Source organism: Heliangelus exortis, chromosome 2, assembly GCF_036169615.1.
Source record: "Heliangelus exortis chromosome 2, bHelExo1.hap1, whole genome shotgun sequence".
Lineage (NCBI taxonomy): Eukaryota > Metazoa > Chordata > Aves > Apodiformes > Trochilidae > Heliangelus > Heliangelus exortis.
In genome coordinates, this window is record NC_092423.1 from 136,950,746 (window position 1) to 136,965,875 (window position 15,130).

Below are 15,130 nucleotides of genomic sequence, written 5' to 3' on the forward strand. Positions count from 1 at the left end.
CATTCATTAGCACACAGTGTGTTCACTATGTTTATTGTTAATAAAACTGAAACATTCGCATCTAGAAAAAGTTATGGTAATAATTAGTTTTTCACAAAATAGAAATAGGGCAAATAAAATCTTGTACAGGCCCAAGAAACTGCAAGGAGAGCCAGGCACTTTCTATCTTGGAAGTTTGCCCCTATTTTTGTGTCTCGTGTTTGTCATTATGAATCCCTTCTCCAACAAGAGATCTCAGTCAAATTATAACTGAGAAGGGTTTCTCTCTTTTCTTTTTTCTTTTCTTTCTGTTTTTCTTTTCTTTCTGCTCTTTTCTTTTCTTTTCTTTTCTTTTCTTTTCTTTTCTTTTCTGTTTTCTTTTTTCTTTTCTTTTCTTTTCTTTTCTTTTCTTAATAAATTCAATTAACCAGTTTTCCCAAACTCTAATGCCTACTTTTACTCTGTTTTAATGGCATGGATCTATTCACATTCATCCATCCATCTCACCCCTGATTAAATTAAGGTCAGTAACCTTTATGAAAGGCCACATGCGTAACACTCCGTCAAGTCATCAGGCATTCAAGTACCTGTAAAGTAAAGGCTAACATAGCCTGCTGTTAAAGAAAAATAATAAAAAAAATACAAAAGGAGCAACAAGGAGTGCACCTTGTTTCAGCACCATCTGAATTCAGGGAGAGGAGGAAAAAAAAAGAATAAAGAACTATTAACTCACACTTAAGACATGATAAAAGGGTAATTTCATTCACTAAGGAAACAACACAGCTTTATCCAACACAGATAGACACGGGAGGCTTGGAAGCAAGCCTAGTGTCCTTAAGAGTGTTGGTCAATAATGTCTACACTGAGCCTAACACACTGAGTGTCTAAGCTGGATCTGCATCCAGCTCTTCCCCTGGGTCCCCAGGCTTGGACGGGGGACATTCTTGGGACCATCTGCGAGGCACATTCTTTTGTAGAGAGATGGCTGTGCCCGGGTAACATGCTGCAAAGAGAAACTCTCCTACCTATCCACATCCTTTCTGGAGCTAAGCCTTTCATTGTTACTTGTTTAGTTAGTGATCTGTAAACAGAAAGGGCCTCGGATCACACTGAGAGTGAGTTTTAGTACAGCTGCCCCCCCAAAATTATGGTAGCAGCATGTCAAACAGCTTAAAAGCTTGGCCTCACTCACTGTACTCAAAAAATGGTTAGCTAGTCCTTTTTTCTTAAAAAACAAAGCCCGTGTGCCCCAAAATTGCATTAACTAAAATCCAAGCAGAATTGTAATTCTTGTTTTTGTAGGGTCCCCTCTTCTCCTCTCCCCAGCCCCTCTTGCTGGCCACAGACAATCATCTGCTTCCCTGACCTGCAGATGCTCCTGTGGACACATCCACCTGCAAAGAGGGACATGAGCAAAGTGTGAGCCCTGCCAATCTCACCCAGTGTTTGACACATTCTGCAAAAACTGCAAGAAGGCCTGTTCCAGTCCCTGAAAGAGCTGCCTGAACTCCAGGAGGAGAAAGTGGCATGGGAGTCACTGAGTCTATCACCCTGGAAAAATCAAATCTTCCCCCACTGATCAGCAAGCACAGATCTGAGAGCACAGGGAAGTGAGGTTCAGGTTTTTATGGAATGTGGGAAGCTGAATTAGTAGCTCACCCTGCAAAGACAGGAGCATAGCCTGCTCCTTTGCCCTGTCTGGCCCTGCCTACCTACTCTTGCCTATTCACACCTCTCTTCCACGTGGTGATTTAACTCTCTAAACGGAATTTTAGAAATCCAGTAAATCACCAGACAGCTTTCCTCAATTTTAGAGAGTTGAATGGGCTCATGGAAGCATCTGGTGGGCACCAGAGTGGCAGAAGGTGCGAGCTGGCACTGAGGGTCCAGGGCCTGGGGAAGCCATGGGACTGGGGCTAAAAGTGGCACCTCTTCCATTCAGCAGTTTAAGTCACTAGCTGCAGTCTCACACATGTTTTTTGTCAGATTTCTTTAAAGATTTGCTTCAGACTTAACACGAAATGTCAGGAACCTGATGTTTCTGCTGTAACTCGCTGTGCTCTGTCCAAATATTGCAATACATATGCAAACCAAAGGATTCTTTGCAAGTCCTTACATGTCAAGTTGTATACAAATATTTAGCAATGTGTACTTCACTCTTTTAAAGCAGCTTTCTGTTTGGGGATTCTGATGTTCCCATCAAGAGAAATTACCTAGGCTTCACAGCATTCCCTCTACAACCAGTAACTGTTACCTTTACAAATGAGGAAACTGAGCCATTACTCAGTTATGGGAGTTGCTTAAAGCTGCATAATAAAGCAGTGCCTGAACCTGAATGAAACTGGTGATAATCCTGGTCCACTCTTCCTGCCACTCCAGCTACTCTTCACCTCTGCTACTGGACCATCTGTTCACACAGGAATGAGGTATAGAAAGGCTTACTGGTCTTTTGGGCATTGGAACTAAACCATTCCACTGAGGCTTTCTCAGATCCCTCAGGGGTTGTGATCATTACAGAACACCACACCCCAAAAGCACCTCATCCAAATGTGAGAGTTCAAAACATTTTTAAAGTGCCTGTTTTCTTAGCAAATCCAAATGGCATCTTCCTGACCCAAATCACTGCTTTTATTTTCATTCCTCAACTGAAAGAAACACACAAATAAGCAAAGTACTGCAGAGAAATAAACAACTGGAATATTTCAATTTAAAAATACTTCAATTTGAAATGATAAAACAAACCATTATGGAGCATAAGCAACACTGGTATTTCAGAGGCAGGTTTTTGTCTGAGCTACCTTCCTGCCCCAAGTACATCTGGGTGTAACCACTGCCACCAGTACCCAGTGTCTGACCATGCACTTTACTTCAGGTGTCAGACCCTCAGGAGGGAATTTCTCCACCTATTTGCACTTGGAAAATAAAATAAAATAAATAAAATGAAAAGCCTATGCTTTGATTTCAAATAAACCGATAAAGTTACCAGCCAAATTCCTGCACTGTAAGTACTAACACGCTCTCTTTTGCCAATAACTCCTTTGCCCTCAGAACACAGCTGCTTTTAGAAATCCAGATGCTGTGGCCAAGCAGCACCAGTGCCCCTGGGCAGCAGGGATCATGCAGGCTGTGTCCCACCATGCTGAGTATGGTGGGAGCCATTCGGGATGCCCCTCTCCTGCCAGGATACACAACAACTGGCACTGCAGCCCTGCTGTGCATGAAACCCTCCCTGTGCTCCTTATCAGTGGTTTCCTCCTCATCACTGGTTTGCTACTCAGCAGTAGTGTTCCTCTCTCCCTTCAACATGAGGCTGATTGCCTTTAAAAATGTGGTCCCCAGCCAGGAGGATCTATGCTCTTGTTTGGCTCATTGAGGGCTCTCCAGGTTTCTATCCATTCAAAAGGATTTTGCTACAAGTGGCTGCTACCAGCTTGGGGAAAACTGAGGAAAAAGATTTTAAAAGTCAGCAGTAAATGAGAAACAACACTTCGGTTCTGTCCCTCTTGTGCTCAGTTTGTTTCTGAACCTACTGAATTTTCTCCCCATGTGATTCAAGTGTTTAACTTTGTAGGAGAAAATGAATGAAAATTGCAATGACAATCAAATGTATGAAAGAAAGAAACGGCAGCTTTGAAATATTCACAACCAACACAATTTTGATTAAAGAAAGAACTCTGTTTTTAATAGTTGTTTTTTTTTGTTTGTTTTTGTTTTTTTTATCATTAAAAAAGTTTAAACCTGCATAGCAATCATTTCAAAAATAATTATTTAATGTTCCATAATGAAACTGTACACGACCTAGTCTTGAGCGGCAGAAGCCTGGGGGCGGTTGGGCGCAGTCCTAGCGGGGCAGCCCCGGTGCCGGCGGCCGCTCACCGGGTCGGGGCCATCCCTGGCTGCTGGCGGCACAGTCTGGCTCCAGACGGGGCCCGGGGCACCTCGCTCAGCCCCCTCCCCTCATCAGCGCTCCTCAAAGCCGTTCAATGTCTCGGTACTTCTTCCTCAGGATGGAGACCTGGTCTTTAAAGAGGACAGGGTCGAGCCTCATCTGCGAGTGGATCAGCGGCATATAGCCAAACCAGCTGGCAAAAGTGTTCATGCAGCTCTGCCGCTGGGCGAAGTGGTCGGGGTCAGCCCAGCGCGAAGCCCGGGAGGTCTGCGTGGAGAGCAGAGCAGAGATCAGACACTGCTGTGACACAACAACATGGTGAGGAAGGGTGGGTGCCAGGGCCGGGCGGGTACCATGGTGCTGAGCAGTGCCGGGGCCTGCGAGTGCCTGCAGCGTGCTCGACCAGGGGAGGGTGAAGGCAGAAGGGCATCCCAGGACACCCTGCCCGCCCGGGCAGCTTGGAGATGGAGAGGCAGCCACCCCTGAGTTCCCCAGCAGCACCCAGGGCAGTGCGTGTGGTGGCCTGACTTCAACCATGATTTCAACAACCTGATTTCAGTTCCAGCATGATCTGGAGTACAGCACCCACAAGCAGGACTCCCAAAGCCTGCCAAGACACTATTTCACCCCGTCCCTCACTTTTTCTTTTTCTAATAACTGTTTCAGAGAAACAACAAGTCCTTGAAAACCACTAGGAAAGACAAAAAGGCCTTTGCTTTCCACTGTAGGGACACGGGCTATGGGCAGCTGCTGCCATGGCCTTTGGATGCAGGAGGAAAACAAGCAGCAGTTACTATGGTTTCTCAGGTCAAAACCAAACTTTTGCAGTTCAGATCTGCAGAAATTTGTACACGAGCAATTTCAGCCAGTTTGTAACTGACTCAGCAGAAGGCCTTACGTGCTTGGCATTACTCATGTGGGCAGCCATCCTGCTGAGAAAAGCAGGGAATCCCAGCAGATGAGGACAGCGCATAAGACAGCCCTGTCTTAAGGGCTGAGAAAATTTACTAAAGTAACACATGACATCATGATAAACTCTGACCTGAGGAAAAGACTATGCATGCATACATGCAAAATACTGTGGCCTGATTTTCCAAAGTTCAGAGCAGATGTAATTCCTACTACAGTTCATAAAACTCAGCATCTCTGGAAAAATTAGGTCCTAAGCTCCGAGGCCATTGTTATTGTCTATCTACCTAAACTACATGTATAAACATAATAAAACTATTACTTAAGATCAGCTACGAATGCTGAGAACCTCAGGGTTTTTTTGTGCCACTTCTCATGCATCTCTATATAGCCCTTACACTTCCACTACACTTGATAAACAAATATAAATTCATAAACTCAAAGTGTGTTAATTAAAATGCAAAGAAACTGATGAAGTCAGGGGCTTGCCAAATGAATGAGGTATCATACTTGATCTTTGTCCACAGCCTCTCCAGTTTAGCTTAACTGGTAGGTTATAATGGGCATTGATTAAAGACACTTGATTATACCAAGCCACTAAAGAGCAAGTAAAAGCTTGTTGCTTGAGGATTATAGCAGACATTCTGGCCAATAACAGTGAATTTCCATATGACTATTAATCTCTGTCACAACACTGAGGTTATGTTAATTCTTTATTTGTCTTTCAAGGAATTATGAGCATGGCCCATTATATCTCCCAAAGCTACAGGAGCAACTTGTCTTTAGAAGAGTTATAGTTCATGGCAGACTCAATTCACTCGCACTATAAAAAGAAAAATGAATGTTCAGACTTTGCCAAACAGCCAAAGTATGGCCCTGTGGAGAGATGAAGCTCAAACTGGAAGCAGTAGGTATTTTCTGGATGGCATCTTCTTGTTCATAGAAGGTCTCCTGGGTAGCAAGAGCAGTCAGAATTGCTGAATGCTACCTGTGCCTCGGATGAAAGTGCAGTGGCATACAGATAGGGCAGTCTACAAACCAGCATGGCCATTCCCCAGTTAGAGATCCAAGTAATGATCACAGGAGAAAAATGTGAGGGGAAAACAGAGGGCCGGTTTTTTCTCCTGCCCTTAGAAATCATGATCCTGTTTGAAGTGCAGATCACACACACTATGGCAGCACAGATGGGATGTTATTTAGGACCTGCAGGTCTTGTGGGACTTGCTACTCTTCCCATTGCTACCTCACACAGGGCAGGAGGAAAAGTGCTCCCAGGCTACCATGTTTCCCTGTTCCTAGAAGGTATATTTATTCGCTTCTGCAATGACAGAGTGCCTACTGAGTAGCTGAAGGAGGCTTTAAAGCAATTATTTCATGGCTGCTAGTGAGTGATGGTGTCACCATGGGAAAAAAATGCCTGAGTATCACAAATTGTGACTCTGTTGTGACAGTCCGATGCTTGAATCACTGTACAGGGATGGCCTAGTATATTATATTCATTACTAAATAAAAATAGAAAACTTTTCTAGAATTTACTTCTGCTGCTAGCATTCCATGATTAGGTCGTAGGTCTATAATATTTCATTAGAAAACTGGAGTTTAACTTAAATTCAGTCACCACAATCATCAGTTCTATGAGTTTGGGATCACTGTGAATAAGACTGTGTGAGAAAACTATGAAGAGATGCTGTCATCTACAGTAGATGCCATTTTTCCTTTTGGATTTTCTTTCAGTATAATAATCATATGTAATGTCTATTCACAATTCTGCTAAACTAAAATCTGCAAAAAATTATATGGAATTATATTGCTGCATAAGCCTAACCAAGAAGTAGAGCCATCATATAATCAATACAGCCCAACTACTAAAACATGCTGTGGTCACATACCTGTCCCATCATGGTCTCCTTATACTGTTTCTTCTGCGTTACTTTGATTGGAGGCAATTTTGTCACAGCTGACACCAAAAAATTCATTAGAATGTCCTCACAATTGGCCAGTTGGTCCACCATATTCTTTAGGCTGGCAGGCAGGTAATGTGTGTACAGGTAGTGATAATATCTGGAAACCAACAGCAACATTATTAATACAAGTCTCTAGGCTTTCAGGGATTACAGACTCCAGGAAATTTCTGTCTCAGATAAGACACAAGTTTTGTACTTAGCTATGGATATACCACTCCCTTTCTTTGGTCTCATATTCCAAGAAGAATGGAGAACACATCAGCATTTCAGCAAGACAGTAAATAGTGATAATGAAGAAAGAAAACACATGTTCTTTTTGTAACTGGCTTGAAAGAAATAATGCAGAACTAAGTATCAAGGCAATGGAGTAGGGAAGAGAGCACTACATTGCTATAATGTGGTAGATAACTGATGAATTCATCCTTCACCTCTTCTTTCAAAACCCTTCACTTGGAGAGAACTTTATTAAACTGGCCTACTACTACTGTCCTTGCTGCTGGAAGTATTTTGCTTTGGGCCTTTATCATCCCCTATGGCTCCTCTCCTCCTTTGCAGGTATATGGATTAGACACTCCAGAATTTACTGACTTTCTTCTAAAATCTAGAGAGCTCTTTGGTCTGCTGAAGTCTTAACAATGGGACTTTTCTCCAATATGCTGTAATATGCTCATCCATGTCCACTGTAATACAGTTCTAGAGTAGCCAGAGGACTTTGTAGTCTGCAGCTGTCAGCCACCACATACCCAGAGCTGGTCTGGAAGTAACCTCCTTTCTGCTGTGCTACAGGCCATTCAACTGAGCAGCTTAATGAATTCGGGAACTCTTTGAAGTGTGTAATTCCCAATGTTAAAAAGAGCAGTCCAACTGCCTGCAAATACAAGTGACTTCAAAGAGACCAAACAAGCGCAATAATGATTACCAGATCCCCAGAGCTAAACCAAGAACTTAAATTATTACCCCATCAAAAGCAGACCCATTTATTATCTTTCCAGTTTTTCCCCTCCCCGGAAGAATGTTTTTCACCCCCTCCCCCTTACTATTTTGTTTCATACAGAAGGAGGACAGCAGATGCTTTGGGTTCTTACTTGTGGTAAATAGCAGCTCCTGTCAATACCATGGAATAGTCGTTAGTCCATTTGGAGGTATAGCCCCACCTCTCCTTAGTGTTGTCCCAGAAGTGACTGCGAGCAGGGTACCCTACAATCCTCTCTGGAAAACTCTGCCAAACTGTAAAAGCAAAATCCACCTGCAAACAAAGGCACGGGCCAAATGAATACGGAAATTGTTTCAACAAATGTCAACAAAACAAAATATTACCTTGCCATTAATTCGTAATTCAAAATCTTGGAACTGTTGCAAAACATTAATTCTATGTATTCATCAGTAAATTAAACTGACTGCTTGACATTTTGCCCTATAATTATGCACATTTTAATGGTTCCTGTTAAAGGGAGTCTAGAGCATCTCAGCATTACATTAACATTTTCAAGTTTGCCCTTTACATATCAAACCTCAAGTTACAGAAAGAATGAGTGTAGGTGTCTGTCTTTAAACTTAGATAAAATATAGACTGGTAATATCTTTGTGGTCAACTGAACCTTTGCACATCTTTGTGCATCTCACCTGCCATTTCAGTACTGTCAACAGAAAGCTTCGAAAACCATGAGTGAAACACCTTAAATATTAAGTGTGGCTCAGTGATATTAAAACAGGCAATCAATGTTGAGTCACTTTGTATTTCCCATCCATTTTGAGCCTTTGAGGTACTTCTGTCTATATGACCATGAGGGTTAAACATATAGCTTAATAAAGAGGAACATAGATTTCTAGGTACTTGTATGGCTTTAGAAGCCTATATGTTAACAAAAATGCTTAATGCTATTTGAGCCACAAGAAGATATCAAATGCTGCCAACAATTTATTTGGGGTCTTTTTATTACTGTCTTGCTGTATTCTAATAACTCAAACCCCTGAGAATACAAAAAAGGTGGCAGGACATCGATACCCCAGGATTCCACCAAACAAATCCTGGTGATATTAGTAAAGGGATGATTGGGGTAGTTTGCAGAAGGTTTGGTAAAAATACATATGGAGTTTTTTTATCACTATAAAGGTGGTTGGCAGTTTGCAGTTCTTTCACTCTGACTTAAGTTTTGGAGCTCAAGCTAGATCAAAATTTTAAGAAGAGTTGAAGAAAGTTCTAATTCTCCCAGTCAAACCCAAGACAACAAAGGAGATGCTTCTGCACTGCACAGAAAGTTCCCTTCAGTACCAGAGGGACCTAAAATTGTGCTTAAAAATGCCTGAAAAATCTTTCAAGAACGCAGCCAAAGTCAAGAGTGTAGAGGTTAGACAAAGAATGGCCTCTCTGAGTACAGTCAAATTTTGTGTGATTACTGCCAGCCCTCTCATTTACAAGTGTTTTTATCAAACAGAAGAGTCACACATGTACTGGAACACGAAGTTAGGAACTTGTGATTTTCTTTCAAGTTGTTTCCACAAATCTGTGGACAACTAGAAAGACAAAGTGCACAAACGAGTTAACACTGTGATAGTTCTGATCTCATCCAAATCAATACCACATGAAAGAACTAAAGGGGTTTTTTTTCCCTCTAAAGGCCTTTCCCATAAAACGTGGCATCTGTTTTCTTTCGAGAAGCCTGAGACTCTCAAACTTAAATAAATAATAAAGCAGCTGCACTCAGTGTCCTCACTTGTGATTTTTAAGTATCTGTCCTATTACCAGGGAGACGCACTAAAGCAACCACCCTAAGAAACACTTCTTCTATTAAAAAAAAAACCCAAGTCTTCATCATATTTCATTTTCAGTAGCATTACCACTCAGCTGATCAGCAGGAAAAGCCAACCAGGCTGTATCACTTAACCCCTGTATCACTTCTGACCCATCCTGATTTCTAATTACCTCCCTACAACTACCCTTCTGCGCACGTGACACAGCTCCTCTCACAAGAGCAATTATGCAGTGTTCTGTTGTGAGAGGAAAACCTTTACTATGCTAGAGCTGGACAGAGCAGAGGATGCACCTGGTGACTACTCCTCCCAATAGGAATCTGACTGTGTTTGACCACAAATTGCCTTCTCTGGGCCATGAAACTGTGCCACAACAACCACCCACGAGCAGGCAGTTTCAAGGGAAGCTTCACACCACACCTTTTATGCCAGTATTCCAATGCACTGGTTCTTTGTGTAAGCTACATGATGGGGGAAGTGAAGCAATAGAAAGGCCTCAGTTTTTCACAGTGAGACACCAGAGACACTGTTCCTGGCACCCTGGCAGAGACATGTTGAAGCTGTGGGGTGGGTGCTAGAATGAGCTGGCCAGCTGGTTGTCCCTGCAGCACAGGGGCTGTGGGGCTCACAGAGCTAATACCCCCCATGCAAACATGCACTGCTGGCTGCAAGCTGCTCACAGGAGGGAGGAAGACACAAAGAAATGTGTGTATTGTCTCAGACAACAATAAATATTTACATTACAGAACATTCAAGGTGAAACATGTCAAGCTGAATGAGCAACACCTTCCAGAAGCCTGAAGGACTCCAAAGTTTAGATCATGGCTAAATACCAGGCAAAACAAACCCAACCCCTAAATCCTCATGGAATCTATAGGCCAAATTGCTGTAAACACCATCTCAGTGAAATGAAGTCCCTGAGAGTTCTTACCATGGCCCCCAGGCCAGATGAGACAGGAACCTTCATCCTGAGAAACAACCTGCTTAGGAACCCCAGCCCTAGGATAAAGGCCTTTTATTGGATTTGGGGTCCTTTTAGCTGTGCAGGGCTTTACACACAAGTGTTCTGGCAGCAGTTGTATTCTTCCTCATGTAGAAGAAACTACCAAGGTGTAACCTTGGTACCAAATAGGTTCAATGCCAACTGCTTTTTCCATCTGTCCAGCAGTTCAGGGCTACCATTGCTCCTTATGCAGCAGTCCAACCACAAATCCATACTGGTGAGAAAAGCGCTCACAGTCTCATCCATTTAGAACAAATTCAGTGACATCTCAGGGTATATAGAAGTGGCTGGTGACTAATGTTAGGCATTTCTTCACTGACATACAAGCAGTGGTAGCATCAGTGAAAAGATCTCCATCACTGATAAAAAAGCATTAAAGGTGAAGTTGGGAGAAGGGAATGGCCATGAACATGGGAAAAAGAAAAGGGAAAACAAGAGAAAATCGAGTTTCTCAAGCTAATTAATAATGTATTTCCCAAATATTGCACTCTTTATAGACTGTCATCAGTTTCCTCTGTGGTTCTCAGGAAGAGGTTCCAGAAATCAATACTCATCCCAGTTGTAAAAATTGGTTTTCTACGGTATTTTTCTTTTCTTAGCACTATCTTGCTCTTGGCACAAACACTCTGACACTTAAACTAGCAAAGACCTCCAATTTTATGGGGTGACACAATGGTGAGAGCATTCCTCAGTGACATCCTGCATTAGGGTGGCAACCTGTCTTCTGGAGCGACAGCAGTTCTCTGCTGATGACACCCCTGCCTTCCTTCCTTCCTTCCCCACCTACTGGTAACGTGGGGGGAAAAAAGCTACCCCACTCAGAAAAGTGAGAACAGGGTATTAAAACTGACTGCTCTTGGCTGCCTACACCCGCCTGCAGCTATGTTACTAAAATAATAAAGAACGGAAGAACCATATGCTAATGATGAGCCAATTAACCGGGGTGAGAAGCTCCTCTGATGGCAGGCAGTGGCAGGGTTGCTGAAACAAACGCAATGCATTAAATCTGAGGAGTGTAGCAGGAAATCTTGTAACATCTGCTGACTGGCAAAGCCGAGTGAAGAACCTATCTGCTGTGCTCAGGATGAGCTGAGTAGCCAAGCAGACTCTGAAGATGAGAGAGTCCCTTACCTCAGTGGTTGAAAGCACAGTGTCCTCATCCAGGCTTAGCACTGCATCTGTCACTATGTTGTCGTAGGGTAGGAAGCGACTGCTCATAACCTATGTGTATCCAAGGCAGGAAGAGGAGAAAGAAAAAGATCACTTGAAAATCACCACTCATGACTAATTTCCAATGGAAATACTCCATTTCATTCTTCACTCTTATTTCTTCTTCTCTGAGGAATGTTACATATCTCTGATGGAAAGGACCCTTCAGCTCAAGAGAGAATGACTGACATTTGTGTCACCCCAGCAGTCAGTCTACACCTTCTAACTGAGAACACCTTCTAACTTCTTCCGAACTGCCCTCCTTTGGAGCAGGCTGCTTTCCTTTTGTGACAAGCTACAGTGGTCTGTACTGAGAATTAGATGTACCTACTACTTCTTTAGGGTGGACATTTTCTCTGGTAGCTAGGATTGTCCTTCTGCTCTCCTGAAGGATGCGAGAATCAAAGATAATGAATGCTGCCTTCATTTGCAGCATTTATAAGGTTATGCAGCTGGGAAGCCAAGCAGTCTGGGCTGTGTGTGAAGGGCCAGGATGGTTTCCCTGTAAAGTGGTAAAGCTCCACCTCTGTGCATTGCTGTTGTACCCACAGGCTGCTGCTGCCAAATGGTGCCACACTGTCCATCAGAAAATGAGATTATGCTAAAGAACATGAAGATCACTTGAGTTTCACTTGCATCAAAAATTAAATTGGTATTGTATCATTTTTAAAAGTCACATTTCAAAGTGACAAAACTATATACATATATATAATCTATATGCAGAATAAGCTTTTAAAAACTGTGGCAGGACAGTTCTCAAAGCAATAAAAAATAGATGGGAAAGTGGCATCAAAAAGATAACAGCAAGAAGTGACAATCCATATGGCTTCTTTAGCAGATGAATTAGCACCTTTTTAGGACTGACAAATAGTAACAAGGAAACAAGACTATTTGTTTCCCTCATTTGCTAGGAAAAATATCCTGGCTAGTTAACAGACTTCTTTTTCAATTTATTACTGCAAAAAAACCATTACAGAAACCAGGCCCAGTAAGAAGGAATCACTGCATGGGAACAGGGACAGGTAGAAGTTTTACACATCATAATGGACATGGTCAGTTCTGCATACCATGCAACCTGTCTGGAAAAAAGCCCTTAAATCTATGCTTCAATCCAGAGAAAGCTCTGTCTCTAGAATCAGGAGGTTCATGGTATCTCTCTGGAGAGGGTCCCTTCATTGCTATGATGGTGTCAGTCTGGGAGGTGGTGGCTGTGAGGAAAGGGTGATCTGGCAGGGCTTGATGGTTTTGCTTTGCTTGTGCAAGGCAAAGCAGAGCAAGCAGCCAGCAGAATGGTGTTCTCACCCCAGCTCTTCTACAGACTGTATAAAATTGTCTAATACTAAACAGTTGGGACTTCTCACACTTTTTTTTTTTAAATTTATTTATTTAAAGCTCCCTTTTGCAAAATGGGTGCAATAATATACCTTGATCTCATGGAGAAGAGTGAATGTCAGCTAAAGGTAGACCTCTGATCACCTGCACTGAGTATCTGTGCCTGTCAGTATGCTTCAGATAAATCTGAAGATGAAAAGCAGTTCCTTTGTGCAGCCTTTGAATTGCACTGCTCTGGCTCTGCAAGCTTTGCCCAAACAAACAGCTTTTCTGTGCAAGAAGCCACTTATTATATGCTAGGACATTAGAGGGAAGAGTGTCCACTATAAACACACCTTTGTGTACTCAGGAGACTCATTTGTAATCTAAACAGTGCCCAGGGCCAATTTCTACAAACATGGTAGAACTGGTCAGAGATTTTCTCCTCTACCTCACCTCAGCAAGTTTTCCAAAAAGAAAGAAAAAAACCCTACAACATTCAAAAGACTCAGAAATTACTACAGCCTTTCTTGGCTCTGCAGCAACTCTCCTGATACCATTTATATGGCTAACGAAGGCAAGAGCCATTAGCTGCCAACCTTGCAGCAAGGATTTTGCTTTCTCCTTGTTAAGATGACTGGGGGAAAAGAACAAAGACAGGACTGTAAGTTCAGGATAGGATTGTACAGCCAAAGCAACTATGAGTTCCGTTTGCAAACGCAGCTCAAGAGCCAGCTGACAGATATACAGATGGGACCAACCCAAATCTGTCTCAGCAGAGTCCAGAAGCAAAGTCTTCCTTCTCCCAGGACTGCATTTGGAAATAAGCTATCCATTTTGGTGTGGATTAAAGAAACACAAAACCAAACCTCTTTTCTTATCAGGGTGGTGTCCATTTCAACTTTGTACAAGAGATGACATGGTGGTTTTGTTCCCATGCAAGTGTCCCTTGTCCCTTACTTTTTTTTGGTGATGGGACCCCATCATTGGCAACAGAACCCTGCAAGACTACAAAAGAGGGTACTTCCCAAATGTGGGTTAACATCATTTATTCTCATCTCTTCCTCTGCTTTTCAGTACACATCTGACTCCCAAGTCTTGCACCTGACTGGTCACTCTCAATGAATCCAGCTGCACCACTGCTTTCAGGCATCTGCACAGCAACAGAAATCTCCATAGATGGGGTCAGCCCTACCTGCTCTTGGGGCCACATTTCAAAACCAGGTCCCACCTATGAATCTCAGATTCACGGCACTAATTGCCAGCCTGATGATTTCTGAGAGCACAGGGCCTCATGCATGAAACATGAATCTGTGCCCAAGGTGGCACAAAGGGCCAGAGAACAGAAAGGAGCTGTCACATTATTGGGAACTACAGAGCTTTCACCAAAGTAGCTGGAAAAATAAATTCTGGTCCCAGTGGAGAATATATACAATCTTTTATAATCTTTCTGTGCACCTACCTTGCTCTCTCCTTCAATGACTATGACAGGCACAGAAGTGGCAGGCCAGCGGTGTTTGGCTGGGAGGGGTTTATCACAATTCCATAAAACAATAATCTGGAAGAGAATATTGGACCATGACTGGAGACCTTTGTGGCAATGCAGTCCAAACCCCAAAGACTCAGATCTTCACACAGTAATGTTAAGTTCAAGTTAGGAATTTCAAAATCACCAACTCTGATATCAAACTGTATAAGAATACCACTTCCTACAGCAATTTCACCCATCCTGATTATTTACAATATACATCCTCTCAGGCAAACATAGGTTGAACAGGAGCTCAGGAAGTCTCTATCTAGGCCAGGTCATACGGATGTAATTGATTTACTTTGGCTGCCATTAAAGGCTAAACCACTTATGACATTCAATTGCAAGAAGGTGCTCCTACTGACCTCCCCAGGGTTTCTTTGAGAGAAGCCAAAACCCTGGCATTGCTGAGACTCAGAGCCACAGCAGGAGGCAGGAAGATTACCCTGGAGCTCTTGAGGCACAGACGTTCTTCTGCAATTTGCAGCACATAGCACACCTGATCTTTAAAGTGCAGTCATTATTTGTCTGGCCTCATGAGACAAAGATGTTTAATTAATGTGTTTATTCCAGCCCCTATACTCAGA

The 15,130-nt window shown here is 42.8% G+C and overlaps 1 protein-coding gene across 3 annotated transcripts in view; it reads right to left on the reverse strand.

Moving 5' to 3' along the window:
• Positions 1–3,633: 3,633 nt before the first annotated feature.
• Positions 3,634–15,130, reverse strand: part of EXT1 (exostosin glycosyltransferase 1) — a 178,548-nt gene continuing 167,051 nt past the window's right edge. For 2 of the 3 annotated variants that reach the window (XM_071738246.1, XM_071738245.1), the window contains 5 exons: positions 14,478–14,573; positions 11,627–11,716; positions 7,827–7,987; positions 6,667–6,838; positions 3,634–4,135 (listed from right to left, as the gene is read on the reverse strand). In XM_071738246.1, coding sequence (XP_071594347.1) covers positions 3,950–4,135; positions 6,667–6,838; positions 7,827–7,987; positions 11,627–11,716; positions 14,478–14,573 — 705 coding nt within the window. In that variant the 3' untranslated portion in view covers positions 3,634–3,949. Of the gene's footprint in view, positions 4,136–6,666; positions 6,839–7,484; positions 7,610–7,826; positions 7,988–11,626; positions 11,717–14,477; positions 14,574–15,130 lie in introns of those variants that run through there. The other variant, XR_011724619.1, reaches the window with a different exon arrangement.